The sequence below is a fragment of the Cheilinus undulatus genome, linkage group 8, assembly GCF_018320785.1.
Source record: "Cheilinus undulatus linkage group 8, ASM1832078v1, whole genome shotgun sequence".
In the NCBI taxonomy this organism is placed as follows: Eukaryota; Metazoa; Chordata; class Actinopteri; order Labriformes; family Labridae; genus Cheilinus; species Cheilinus undulatus.
In genome coordinates this window covers 7343942-7359497 of record NC_054872.1, presented here as the reverse complement: position 1 = coordinate 7359497, position 15556 = coordinate 7343942, and the positions used below count along the sequence as shown (strand labels likewise).

Sequence of the window (15556 nt, the reverse complement as noted above, 5' to 3'; positions counted from 1 at the left end):
GCGGTGAAAGAAAATGTGCACTTTTTGCTCTCCATTAAGAAATATGTTTCATCTTTAAAGTTTTTTTAGTCAATCTGATCAGCCCTGTGAGTATTGAACAAAAACTCACTACACTAAGAAGCCAAAATGCCCCATGTTTCATCTGTAACAAACATAAATAGCAGAATCTCTGCACCATTACAATAAGTGGCCACAGCATCAACAGGTACCAGGAAGAGGTGCTGCTGATAGCAAGAATACACTCACATAAAAATAGCCTTGAATTACTGAGTGTCTGCTTTGGGTGTCACACTGATGTATCTGTGATGGTGATAGCATTTCAAATCCGTTACTGGTGAGCTGACAGGACACTGTGCTGCGCCCACTTATGTTTTTTTTTTCTTAATGAGGCGACTTTTCAATAGAAACTAAACTCCATTAGGGGGAAGTAATATACAATAAAGTAACATTTCTTTTGAAGGAGAAAATGTGTTTTGAAGTGGCAAAGCTGCATCAGGTTCCCATAATGCTTTTTGTGTAGCTCACGCCTTCCAGAAGCACAAGCCGGCACATTTACAACAGCTTTTCTCCCAGTATGTGAAATTTACACATGAAAATGAGTTAGTTTACTGTGAAGTACCTTCAAATGATGAAGCTCAGCTTTTAATCAACAGACTCCACAGTTTACAAAAAACATAGAAGCAATAGAGGAGAGCGGAACGCTTTGTAAGCTTGCCAGATGGATAGATTCAGTGGGGCCGTAGCATTAACATCTCTACAGAACTTGCACAGACTTGCACAGAGTAGTTGAGGAAGCATTAAACCCCTCAGTTTTGGTTGGCTTTTCAAATTTAGGAAAAGTCCTGTGCTCATCACTCCCACTTTCACTCACTGACCAATCAAAATCAAGGTCAGGTAAATGATCTGACTGGTCTTTTTGAGGGTAAAGTTCTGACCTGGAAACTTAATCTTTTAAAGTTCAAAACGTAGCAACATTTGACACGTATGTAGCATGTGCCGTTTAAGAAATATGTGGTAGTCATTCCCTAATAGAAAATGTAGTCTTATTCCCCTATTTACACAGGATTAGTAAAACCTAGGGAGCTGTAGTAATTTGTAATAAATGCACAGGACATCTGTGTTTTTAATCCTGTGCAAAATGACCATGTCTGTAATTTGCGGGGTAAAAATTCCACGGCAAAGTAGACCATATTTTAGCACACAGAGGTCCAAAGGAGATACTTATCTCACACGAATCTTCATCTCAGTAATTTAGGAGTGGGCCTATGTTTTTTTTTTTTTGTTTTTTTTTTTGTTTTTTTTTTTGGATCTGTATGGCTTCTTCTACTCCTTTATTTGATCAAAAATATACAAGGCTGCTTAGGAGATTGTTAACAAAGTTTTGACACATTGTTAGTGTGAGTTTTCCATGGTATGCATGGACTCAAGTAACACAGCTAAAATTGTGTTTGCCTAAGTTGGCAGCCAGAAATAGTGAGATGGCCTTTTAAGGATTGACACATGTACATGGTGGTTTCCAGTGACCAACTGTCAAGAGTATAAAATGATGTTCTTGTCTGTATACTATGTCTTTCTTCTGTCAAAGACCCAGCTGTGCAGTAAAGGCTACAGATCTCTGAACCAGTCTGTCTCCGTGACATCTTTAATTCTTCTAGTTTCTAGATAACACACATAAAGGTTAGTGCTTCTCTATCTTAGTCCATTTGTAAAATGCTTTATTTCACTTATTTAGTCAAACTCTGCTGTCCAAATGTACGTGTGCACACTTCTGCTCTCTTCATACACACAGCCGATCTGCTTCCTACAGGTTTACTTTGCAAGTCCCTGATCTTACATCAGTATTATTTAGCTGTACACTTCATGCATAACAAAAGTTATGATTTGAAATGTGTCACTCAACAATCAGTGGTTGGGCTGCAACAACTGATCTGTGAGAGGATGGTTGCTGTGGATGCAGAATGATCCCAGATTTATAGAGTGCAGATTAATATTCACAGCAACACCTGTATAAAGAATGTGTAAAGTAACAGGAGAGTTTCATATTTAACATCAGAAGTCTCCCCTTCTCATACATTAATGTGAGGGAAGCTTTTGCTCTCTTTCTTTGTCTGATTAGCTGCGGACACCCACAGGTGACTTATGCACCCTCGATGCCTAATGGGAGAGTTAGGCGAAATATTTCACTGGTTTATTTGTCATGGACAGCTTAATATAAATCTAAAAGATGTTAAAATATATAGAGAGAGATAAAAAAAAACATTACTTAGGTGCATCTTGTCTGTTAGAAATTCTGGTTATCAGTATGTACTGGACACATGAAGAACGCAAAGTGCACAACATTGCATTTTTTGTATGAACTTTAAAAAAATTACTGTGCATTGTCATTGCTGCAGCCATGCAGTACTCTTGTGTTTTACTTCAGAAATATCTGCAAATATTTAGTACATTCCAGACTTATCCCATGCGAATGCACCTCACCAAACACTGACGTCAGGGGGGTATTCGCAATTTGTCAGAGGTCCACAGGTAAAAACTAGTACCATGCAAATAGTACTTATTTGACTCTCTTACTGCCATTTTGATCTCTAACTGTTGGGACTTTGCATTGTGGGAGAAAGTATGCAAGTTTGACAGGCCAGCTTACTGTATGGTTTAGATTTTTATCAGAGAATGACTTCCAGTTATACTGCAGAATTTGCATTTCCTTGTAAATGGGTGCATATTGCTAGTATAGTAGGTGGCTTTGAATACAGCCATTGTTCCTCTGAGCATTCAGCCTTGCATCTTTTTTAAAATTTTAATCAGTATAAACTAGATTAATACCAATGATGGAGTCTTACCCATGTATCATTTGGAAATGCATCAGTATATCTGCAAAAGTCCACAGATTTCCCAGCCCTAGCTTACAGTAGCTAATTTAAATGAGCCTTTCTTTCACATTATTGGATTGCAATGCAGCACCTTCTCCACAGGGCCTGGTTACCATGGAGACACCATTGACAGTGTAATATGTTAAAATATGCTAATATGAGAATCTATTGTTGGTAGAAAGGGAAAAATGAAGGTGTGGGGGTGCATGCAGGTATGATGTTGAGCTGTAACATGATGTTAAATCCCATTCAGCGTGTCATGTATGGATGTGAGTGAGTGTGGCAGTGAGCAGCTCCATCTTAATGCTCAGGTTAGCACACTGTGAGCAGACATTAAACAAACCTTCTCCTTCTCACTTAAAACAACCGTTCCCTTTGCAATAAGACAACATTTTTGCAGCATGGTTGGCATGTCGAGACGAAAAGAGAGGGGAGGAGGAGGGAGAGAGGGAGGATCTGTTGATATGTAATGACAATGACGCCCTTTGGAGAAAAAAAAAAAACAGCTGATGCATTCACACAAATTTATCCCTCTAAAACACCGTCAGCTGCAGCTTTAACGTCTACCAAGTGAAGGGAGGTTGTCGGACTTACCATGTCGGGATTTAGCCGTGCTAAAATGGCGAAGGTGGACAGTCTGTCACACACGCATTTGGTTCTGAACGAGTCGACTAGCACGGCTCTGCAGCCCCTGGTAGACCAGGATCCCAGCAGAGAGGAGCTGCACGGAGGAGAAACACACACAGACGAATACACACCAGGCACACACAAGCACAGAGAGAGAGAGAGAGAGAGAAGCGATGCGGTGAATGTAAAGGCAGAAGACAGCGGTTTAAATCCAACACTGGCTATTTAGTCCACTTTACATCTCGGAGAGAGCAGAGAGAGCAGAGAGCGCGGTGATGGAGAGGCTGAGAGGCGGCGTGCTGCAGCTCCGAGCCCGGACACTTTAGAGCAGAGCACCGCTACCACTGCTAACGACATTAACACTAAAGCTATCTATTTATACGGCAAAATAACACATTATATTATTATTATTATTATTATTGTTATTATTATTATTACTATTATTATTAAAAATTTAGTTAGACTATCTGTCTTTAGCTATTTCTTGCAGTTGTTCACTATTTAATCAATTATTATTAGCTGTATTATTTTTTTAGCCGTGTTTTTTTATATCGAATACTTTTTTCATGTTTTATTTAAAATAAATTACTCTCTTTATCTAGTATTGGATCTCTGGCTGACTCTGGGGATGCCAGGCTTCAAACATGGTAGTCTAGTCGACTCTTTAAAAGAGCATTTATTATCTATGAAGCATTTTTTTTTCATTAGTAATAAATGGTACAATAGGCTATTACCCTTAAGTAGTATGGGAAATCCTAATTTAGGTCTCTTTTTATTATAAACGTTGACATCTTGAGTTCATTCTTTGTCTTTTTATTTGGTTCCTGATGCTCACAGGAAGTAGTTGTATGTTTGCATTCAGTCGTAACACAAAGTTCCAAAAGTATACACCACTGTTTCTAAACTGGTGGATCGGGACCCAAAAATGTGACCTGAAGTTTTTTTTCTTTTTTTTTTTTTTTTTTTTCTTTTTTTCCCAGGGGTCCTGAATGTGTGCCAGGTAGAAATTGAGGCAAAAGACCATGATATACAGAAGTCTGGTTTTCCCAGTATGAGTTAAAAAATTCCAAGAGAGATTGGCAGTTTTTCATGCTTTAAATTTTCTTGGAAAAAATGGAGTAACATATATTGCCCACATGCATGTTTTTTTCTGTAATGATGTGTCTTTTGAATGTGTTTATTTTCTCCAGCCTCTTTGATAAATAATATTTTGTTCTTTTTAAGAATCAGGAGGTGGTGGTGGGGCATTAGGACCCACCATGTGAGCACAGTAAAGACAGAAGTGTTAAATATCACTAGCTAAGTCCAAACCTTCGAGGTTCTGGGGGCACACTTCCCCAGATATTTGATCCCCAATCAGGCAGTTATATGGTCAGTCTAAAGCAATTCAAATATAAAATTTAGGTTTAATATTCCACCAAACATGCTTTGGGCAAAATAATGCAGTTCCACCAAAATAAGCATCATTTAAAGCAGGGGTCACCAGGTACATTTGTACAAGGGCCGGCTTTGGTCTTGACAGATGATCCTTCATATGAACTAGAATGAAATAAACATTTTGGTCTAATGGTGCAATTTAAATATTTCAGCCACACATTTCTGAGGCTGTAATGTCCATTACAAAGACTGATACTGATATTCTGTGTTGTGATTGGTCAAAAAGACATGCAGGACACAGGTCTGTTGTTTAAGTTCTCAGGCAGGAAAAAAGTGCACCCTTTAAAAGCCTGAATCTGAAAGATCACACAAAAAACTCCAGATTTAATACAGATAGGGCTGATGAATACGTGTTTATCATGCATCATATTTACTAAAAATAAATCTGTAAAAACAAATCAGCTGTTAAGTCATTCTTGATAAAATTATTACAATTATTGATAGGGTTTGGGGTTGATTTAAAATCTTTAGGCATTCAAAGACAAAGGATATCCTAAACCCCACAAAATCTTGTATCATAAGCACGTTTTCTGAATTTAATCAGATTTTAGGGGCCGGATGGAAAGCAAGTGTTGATCTCTGATTTAAGGCCTTGGTTCTCAACTGGTGGGTCGGGACCTAAAGGGTGACACTAAACCATTTTCTGAGGGTTGCAGATGTGTGCCTGGAAAAAACTACGGGGCAAAAGGTTTATGCTGCGCTTTTATTTTGAAGGGCATTTCTCCATTTCTCTCTTTTGTCACTTTCTTTTTTATCTAAAGTCTAAAATGCCCGTTTTCCATCAAAAACATTTTATAATGCCTTTATTATGATGACAATTTTATTTGTAAAGCACCTTTAAAAACAGAGGTTTACAAAGTGCTTTGATAATAAACAGAATCACAGTTAGGACAAAGCATCATAACAACAAGAAAGACAAAACCCCAGCACCAGAATAACCCAGCAGACACATTTCAAAAACCCAGAACATGTCAACTTAGAAGACATCATATAAACCCAGGTATACAAACATCCAGTATAAAAATAAGACAGACTAAAACCCCAGAATAACCAAGACCAATCCAGGCAACACATTTGGTTATTGTAGAGAAATTCTAAGTAACTTGGGTCATGATTTGAGGTGGTTGGTCCTGACAGTGGACCATTTAAAAAACTGCTGCTTCAGAGCGACATCAAAATCTAAAATCTAATAGTTCTAAAAGTGTCCCAATCATTCTAAAATCATAATATGTCAATAATTTTTAACTTTTGCATCTTAAAATGGGATGAAACTGTCTGGTGAAAGTGGACATATAGTTCACTCTAGGTCATAGCTGAAAAACATTGTTTTATTTAACTCAACTTTATTTGCAAAGCACCTTTCATTCATAGAAGCATCCCAAAGAGCAGTGCACTCTAGAGTGCTTTCCAGAAATAGGATGCCCCCCAAAACATGATAAAATGCCCACAAAGGTGCCCCTCCAGTGGTAACGTTATGGTAAAGTGTCCTCTAAGGTGTCCTCTCATAGAGCCAATGTGATGAAGAGCCCCCTTCCTGCCCTGACCACACTCCTCAAAATACTCCAAATGCCTCATTGTGACAATGACAGCTGCTTTAGTAGAGTGGTTGTTCTCCATCTAAAGCTGATCAAGACCAAGCTCAGGAACAGATGCAGGAAAAACAGATTCTCCAATCCAGTGCCGCTGACCCCAGTCAGATCAGAGATAACTCCAAACACAGCCAAAGAAAAATTCTCTGAATCCAGTGACCTGACTAAGCTCCTCTGTATAATTTACTTTCTCTGATATCCTCACCTGTGCATCTTTGAGAAATAAATGGTTCAATAGTCCATACTTCTTCATCTGTTTTATCACAGAAGAATAGGCATAATCACAATCTAAGAAAAAAAAACATTGACTCTTGATGGGGATTTCTAAAGAATGAAAGCTTTCCTGTCCTTTTGTAATAATATCTGCCCCTGCCCTGAGTCCTGATTGTTAAATTACACAGCACATTCTAGGTAATATTTACTGGAAACATCAGCAGAAAGCTTTCTATCTACACTCATCGACCTCTCACTAGGTTTACCTGTTCAACTGCACATTAACGTGATTGGTTCCTGATACTGAAAGGGGAGAGTCAGTTTAAATTCAACAGCAACATTAATGAAGCTCAGCGTTAGTTCATGTGGTACACAGCAGTCATCAGCTGATGGCCAGCTGATCCCAATTACTGCTTCCCAGTTCCCACAGCCAATCACAGCTCTTTCTCTCAACATAGCAGTCCATTTAAATATGGCATACTTCTCACTAATCCCTGTTTGCATTGATGCTGCTGCTGGCAAAGCTGAACCTCCTCCACCCCAGCCTCCTCCTTTATAGCACAAAGCTTGTTGCTCCCTCATATTCAGACTCATGCTAATTGCTTTTGAACTAATTCCACTGTATTCAGTACTCATTAGTGTATCCAACCATATGGGGGTTTCTAGCTATGTGCTAGAAAATCAAAGCATGTTGCCTGACTAACCCAGGGAGCATCTTTTGAGCAGAGCCTTCGGTGCAGAGAAAAAAAGATCCATTTTGCATTAAAACAGTAAAATGTCTGAAAAATGTGTTACTGAATGAATTATTACATTTTGTCAAGCTTAAACTGTTTTATCTTGAACATGGACTCACTAGTTACATCATGAGGTGTTCCTATTTTGATCAAAAATGCAAAAATATCAAGTCAGCCAATGACATTGCAGCAATCAAAACATTTCGGCACGTAGACATGGTCAGGAAGATGAGCTAAAGTTCAAATTGATCACCAAAATGAGGAAGAAAGATAATTTAAGTCTGTTGTTCCCAAAGTGAGGGTTGGGTCACCTGGTGGCTTGCAAGATGCCTTCAATGCCTTCACACAAAGACATAATTCAAATAATCATTAATGGCACCTATTATTGTTGACATATCTACTAAATGTAGGGCTCTGCTGTACTGTAAAGATGCACATAGACAACTTAACACAACTCTGCTCATTAAGACAGATGAAACTTACTTGTGTTACTTGTGTGCATCTGATTTTTCTTACAATAAAACACTATAAAAACACATTTTTTTCAGGCTCTTTTTGTAGGTCTTATGTCAGTGCTGGGAGAGACCTATCTGTGAGTGTGCTCTTCACAGCAGTAGGAAGAGATCCCCTGTCTCTTGCACCGTTATGTTGGAGGCTGAAAAATTTTGGCAAGTAGGTGACTTTGAACCTGAATTCACAAACTGCAAATCTACTGCTCTTTTCATGCACTACAATCTCTAGGGTTTACAGAGAATGGTGAGAGAAATATCCAGTCAGTGGCTCTTCTCTTGGCCTGTATGCCTTGTTGATGACCAGATGGGTTTGAGTAAATAACCACTCATTACAGTCAAGGTATGTGGAAGACTCTGATGAGGGAATTGGGCTGTATTTTCCCTAGGCAGATGTTACAGATGTGACAGATCTACTGTGTAAAAACTACAATTTAATGTCAATGGACCACAAAATGTGCAAACTTTGTTAATAAATATGAGCTCATCAAGGTTTTTATAACCTGATACCTATTCAGGATGAGGCACTGTGGCTGTGAACATCTAGAACAGCAGAAAGGTTCAATATCTCTTCATTTGAACTGCCTTCATAGTCAGTGTGAGTAGTTGAATGACAAGTCTTTATATTTTGTAACAGCATTGATGAAATTGTTTCATTCTACCTATCAATTCGATCTTTACTTCTTTTTTTGTTTCTGTTAAATATTGAAGTCTACTCTGGTTCTGTCTTTGTTTCGGCTGGTTATGGAGTTGAGCTGAGTTCAGCTGATTTGCTCTAAGCACGCTACTAGCTAATCACCCTGATGCTCCTACCTGACCATGCTCTGCTGCTCTCTCTGCAAGCTGCTCTTGCAACCCTCCTCCACCCCAGCTCCTCCTTCATTCTGCTTCTGACTAAATCAATGTCATTCTGTTGTCACTGATGCCTGCTCTGCTCCAGGGTTCTTGCTACTTCTCTCCCTGCCTCGGACTGTCTCTATCGGCATAGGAAGAGGAGGACCGTGTGTTGTTCCCACTTGATACTTGGGGGGCAGGGGGATTCCAGAACAGTCATACAGTACATACCACCAAACATATGTAATAGCAATAAGTGATGATTAATAACTGATATTATAGAAATATTTTAATAAAATAATATAATCTACATTATATTTGTTTTACAAACTCTTGTACCTCACCTTGTGGATATTACTCATACTCATATATTTCTGTATGTGGCCCTCAGTTGAGAAAGTCTGGACACCCCTGCTTTAAAGGATGTTAAATGTTAAAGGTTTTAGTGCTTGTCAAATTAAGTTTGTTGCAAACCTTACTGCATCGCATTTATCAAAAATAGAGGTATCACAAAAACGTTACTCTGAAAGCATTAACAACTAGTATTATTTGCTTCTGTCTTTATGAGTGCTGAGTCATTTTCGTCTTCTCATTGGGTGCACTCCAAAGATGAAAGCTGCAAAGTTAGAACACTGAATGCATGAGTCATTACTGTGAAGTATTCATAAAGGACATTTTTCAGCAGTAAATCCAGCAAAAACTGATTAAAATCAGATCAAAATGTCCCTAAAACACATAAAAATGTGTTTATTTCCGCACACAGCGGGTCAAGAGCAGGTGAGAGTCGTATCTGTGAGTGAAAACAGTTTGAGATAAGGCTGCTGCAGAGTTTGATAATTTGACACATCCTGTTATTAGGTAGACAAACCGAGGCGCTGACACTGACCGGCCCTACATTACTCTGCTCCGGTGCACACAGAAATGAAGCAAATAAGCCAAATTGATGAAAAAGCAGCCAAGTGTAATGAATTTAAAAAAGGACAGCAACAGGCAGCAGACTTAAATTCTCCTTAGACAAATTTACATCGGCTTGATTGACTTGAATTTACATCGCCTTGATAGAGCAGTGCATCAGTTCTGACTTCAACTTTGAATCTGAATTAATTTGTCAGGCTGTGACAAAGAAAGACATTTGAACTGCCAATCACGCTGCTTCTCTAAACGCCACTCACCGACATCTATAGAGTAAATTCAGGCTTCTCATTACTCAAACAAAGGACGAATTAAAAGACGATCATTTATGTGAATGGTTCAAGGATCAGACACTGATTTAAACTGTATTCTTACTTTTACTCATGGGTATGGCTGTTACTTTGGAAGGCTAGCCACAATCCACATGATTTAAGCCAGACTTTAGTCTAGATTGGCCTCCTCTGGTGATCAGGGTGGTGTGTATACAGATGAGATTCATCATAAATGAATATTTTTCCAAAGTGTTTAGTGCCAATACACTTATTTTGGTGTTATCTACCATGTCACAGCCTCCAAAACAATAATCACAATGACCAATGAGAACAAGCAGACTGGACCAGTCATATTTGACGTACTATTACAGCTCACAAAATAGGTCTATACCAGTGTCCCTTAACAAAGCTCAACCAAAGAGCCAAATTTTTGAAATAAAAAAAAAAAAACATGGGTGAAAAGGAGCAAAATAGCCTTTAAATGGCAAAAATGGTCAGCAAGTGGCAAAACATAGCAAAAAAAGTGAAAAGTGACTAATATGGGCAAAAAAGCTGCAGAAGTTTGGGTAAAAAGCAGCAAAGAGTAGCAAAAATTGGAAATAAGTTGCATTTAATCACAAAAGGCAGCTTGCAAGTTGCAAAAAGCATGATAAAAGGGATAAAAACAGGTGAAAAGTGGCAAAAAGAAGTGGTAAAAATGTGCTAAAAGCAGCAAAAAAAATTTAAAAAGTGGCAAAAAAGGGAATAAAGGGGTTAAAATGGCAGAGAAGGGCAATAGAAATATACAGACAAAAAATTGTCAACAATTAAGTTAAAGCTTCCCTTATTTTAGGTTTTCTAGGGGAATAATATTTTTAATTAAGTGATAAAAGAGCCACAAATAATCACAAAAGAGCCACATGTGGCTCAAGAGCCACACATTGAGTATCACTGGTCTATACCTTCACCACAGCCATGATTTCACCTGTTCCCTTGTTTTCAGATTTTTGCTGCAACACATGACAGGACAGCCAGCTGAGGATTTTAGACATCCCCCATGTTGGTTTTTCTTCTTTCTGAGGCTGTTTGAGCGACCAAGTTTCTTTGAGATCCTTTCTGACGGTCGGCAGGTGTGTGGTTTGGTGGTCTGTGTGATCGATCTCAGTGATTCTCTACTAGTCTAACATCAGAACCCAGATTAACCTCCTTAATGGTGAATCAAAAGCCACATTTCTGTAATTCTTTAATCATAATCAAACATTTTTGATTGGAAATGAGGCACTTTGAAACTATCGACGCCATGTCCAACAGCCTTAAAAGGAGAGGGACCATCCAGCTTGTTATCCTGGCTCAGATCTAAAGCCTGCGTCTCTGATGGTATGGGGTTATGGTGTGGACAGCGTACACATCTGGAAAGGAACTATCAATGCTGAAAAGTAGAGAGAGATTTTAGGGCAACATATGCTTCCATCCAGACAAAGTCACTTTTGAGGTAGGTCTTAACTATTTCAGCAAGACAATGCTAAACCACATACCACGTCCATCACAACAGCATGGCTTCACAGTGAGGAGCCCGGGTCATGAACTAGCCTGTCCGCAGATGGTGCATCATAACAGGAAAAATTCAACAAAGAAGATCCAGGGCTGTTAAGCAGCTAGAATCATACATAAGACAAGAATGAGACAACATTCCTCTCCAAAACCTCCATCAGCTGGGCTCCTCACTCATTGGCTGATATATTTAAAAGCAGTGATGTGAAATCTTTATAAGCAGGAATTTTGAAGTTCTAGCCAGACTTTTTCATAAAACATCACCAGCTTAGCCACTTAATTTTGACATTCTAATAGTGCATAGCATATCCGTTGCTTACAAAATAAAATCAAACACTTGATGGGAACCAAGATTATTCAATTTAAGGTATGAGAAACCTGTGAGTATGGCCAAGTTGTTATGGAAGACTGATTTAACTTTATCTAATGGTTTTTAATTCAGCCTGGTTCATCCATGCAGAAGAAAGACACGACAAAAGCAACCTTTACAAGTGCAGACAATAATAAGGCAGCAGATAAATAGAATATTTAACCTTCATGCATCAGTGTTTGCATGACTTCACAGAAATAGAAACGATGCTTCCGTGTTGTTGTGTTGTGTTTGTGTATTTGTGTGTATTAGCAGCATGAGGTGACTCAGTGTTGACATTAGAACATCACCTCTAACAGAAATCCAATATATTAGGACTGGGTGTATGGCTGATGTGATCAGGCGTGTGCGTGAGGCACACTGTGGCCTGCAGACAGCCTCACCCCGTCGTCTAATTGGATAATTTAGGTGCTGCTCCAACAGCCCTGCATGGAAGAACGTCCTCTGCCAAGAACAGGCCACATGGACCAAGAGCGGGCTGCCAGAACAGCACAGAGGAGGAAATGCAGAAACACAGAGCTGGGAGGAGGAGGAGGAGGGATCCTGATACATGATCAGTGGTCACTGTGCAAAAATATATATACTGTGATGCAAGGAAATCAAAAATGTAATAAAAAGTTTAGTTTTGGGAGTTTCAAATAGTTTTTTTTTTGAAGACAGTGCTGTCAAATGAATTAAAATGCATTCATTTCTGTTTAATATACATCACATGAGTCACAACTTTGGGTATAAATTAACATTTTATGTGACAGTGCTCTACACGGATTTTACATGAATATTCATGGTTATGACACAGCCTATGGAAATATGTCTGATGATGTCATCAACCATGTCTGAGTTTATGACAAAACCCTGAATTACAAACTGGAAATATGTCACATTGCATCATGGGAGTTGAAGAATGCATGGTTGAAACTTGACCTAAATAAAGAAGCTTAAAGCCAGAATATCTCAGCCTCTGCTGCTTCAAATCTGATGGTTCCATTTTAGCCAATGGGTAACCGCAAGGGCCCTCAGCTACTTTAAATGAATGAAATAAACCTTTGTTGCATCTGAGGGAGTTTGTCTTGCACAGAGGGAGCATAAAACCATAAACCACAAAAGCAAGGCAACCTATAAGAGGAGGCCTCAGGGGCCCGTCACACTGGGAGGGACCATGATGTGCAAAACATGGCCCATTCTAAATCCAAGAAATGACACCAAATTCTGAAAACCTAAATTTCACATTGCAATCACTTATGAAAGCAACAAAAAAGCACATTTAATTCTATGTTTCTTCAGACAGTGAAGACAATGTGGCAGTACAAGCCTCCTCTGCCAAAACACTATCAGCCTTTGATCTTAAAGACCCTGTGAAGTGAAATTAACTCTGTATTTAGGTTTTGTTGTATGACAGGTCACTGTGCTATGAACCCCTAAATCAAATTTCAGTCAAATAAAACATCTCCAAGTTTATGAAATTAAGCTTCAAAATCATGAAAAATGAGGCAGTAAAAGGGTGTGCTGTTGGATGGTGTGGGCATGTCTGTTGAATGAGCTGAGGCCACACCCACTCAGGAGAAGTGCGATCCTCTCAAATAAAAAAACTGCTACAATCTGAATTGAGGAACGCACTCACCCAATTGGGCTGCCTCTCGACAATTTGTTGACCTTAGAAGAAGAGGCAATGTCCGTTTTCTGGCTCAAATCTCTGTTATGGTCCATATGATCCATAGACCACTGAAGCTGATAGATTTGGCAAATTAACCTCACAATGAACAAAATAAACTGCATTTAACTGATTGTAAACTTTCAATAAAGGCAGTGACATCAGCTAACAACAGACTGCACTGAGATGAACTGCTCTGTGATTTTATATTGTAGTGTTAGAGGGGCGGGGTCATTCCTCGTTGTGGGATTGTGACATCATTAACCCCATCCAAATTAAACCCAGCTAGAAAAGAAAGGAAAAACTTTCTTACAGTCTCAATCTAGAATTCAGTCACTATATGCTTATAATAAAGCATAAATCTTCTCCTGAGCCATAGTTCTCTTTCAGGCTGAATAAGATCATCCTCCAGTAGTTTCCTATATTTTGTTGCATCCTTTTTTCCCCTAAGCCTTCCAGGGCTGGCTGCAGAGAAGCATCCCCACGTCATGATGCTGCCACTACCGTCCTTACTTGCTCATCTCTTCTCTCCCATTAGAATCTCATTGTAATTACATTCCAGTGTAATTTTTTCCTACTGAAGTTGTTCTTTTTCTGATAGGGTTGTCTTGAATTGGTCATCACGTGCTTTTTCAGGCATATTTTCAGCTTGAACAAGGGGTATGTGCAATATATTTTAATCTGCTAATTGCAGGGAAGTCAGCTCAATATTACAGAGCAGTGGCAATCTAAACTTCTACCAGTGCCTCTCTCTGTATATGTGTATTTATATAGTGGCACTGTGGACCACTGTCTCTGTCTCTGTATATTGGCTGTTTGTTTTTTGTTCTTTGTCCTGAATGTATTGACTGTGAGCAGCTCTGCACTTTTGTCCATGACAATTTTCCCTCTGGGGACAATAAAGTTTATCTTATCTTATCTTATCTTATCTTATCTTATCTTATCTTATCTTATCTTATCTTATCTTATCTTTTATCTTATGTACAGCATTTCGGGACTTGTCTGGTGACCAAAAAGGAGCCTTTTGGTCTCATCAGACTAAAGAACTTTTATCCACTTGACCATGGAGTCTCCCACATGTCTTCTGGTCCAGATTTAATGAGTTTTCTTCAACAGATGCTTTCTCTTTGCCACTCTCCCACAAAGCTGTGACTGGTGAAGAACAGTTGTTGTTTGCAGAGTGCCTCCAATCTCAGCTGCTGAAGCTCGTAACTCATTCAAAGTAGTCATAGATGTCTTGGTGGACTCTCTCACTAGTCTTCTTCTTGCATGGTGACAGCCTGATCTAGGCAGATTTACACATGTGCCAAATTTCTTCCATTTCTTGATGATGGATTTAACTGAACTCTGGGGGATGTTCAGTGCCCTGGAAATGTTTTTGGATCCATCCCTTGACTTATACTTCTCCATAACCTTTTCTTTGACTTGCTTGGAGTGTTCTTTTGTCTGCATGGTGTAATGGTAGCCAGGAATTCTAATTGGACCTTCCAGACACAGGTGTCTTTATACCAGGGGTTCTCAACCTTTTCAGCCGTGACCCTCAAAATAAAGGTGCCAGAGACCAGGGACCCCCACTGAACCTGGAGGTGGGTGACCAGCCATGCACAATCAGGAATAGTCATGTACAGACAAGGCTGCCCGTAAGGGGGAATAATGGTCAAGCTTTCTGGGGCCCAGCAAAATGTGGGGGACCATGGAGGTCTGCAAATCATGGTCAACTGTAAAGTTAAGCCATGATTTCCTTTTTCTATATGTAACCTGAATAATTACAAATCTTTAAAAACAAAAATATTTCTTTTATTCTTTTGTGCCACAGTAACTAGCCATCTCAAAAACGTAAATCTGTTCACTTTAAAGCAGAATTAAAATGGGTTAAAATGGCAAACTCTGGTGAAAAAGGTGTTCAAAGTGGATTTTGAAAGAAACAGAAATGGCAAACATTAGATAAAAGTACCACAAAATAAGCAATAATGGCAAAAATAGGCATGAAAGAAGTGGTAAAAATGAATTA

The 15556-nt window shown here is 39.0% G+C and overlaps 1 protein-coding gene across 1 annotated transcript in view; it reads right to left on the bottom strand.

The window, feature by feature from the left end:
* The window catches only part of adgrb1a (adhesion G protein-coupled receptor B1a), a 151601-nt gene that overhangs the window by 69766 nt on the left and 66279 nt on the right, over positions 1-15556 (bottom strand). Inside the window, exon 15 of the mRNA XM_041793579.1 lies at positions 3465-3591. Coding sequence (XP_041649513.1) covers positions 3465-3591 — 127 coding nt within the window. The remainder of the gene's footprint in view (positions 1-3464; positions 3592-15556) is intronic.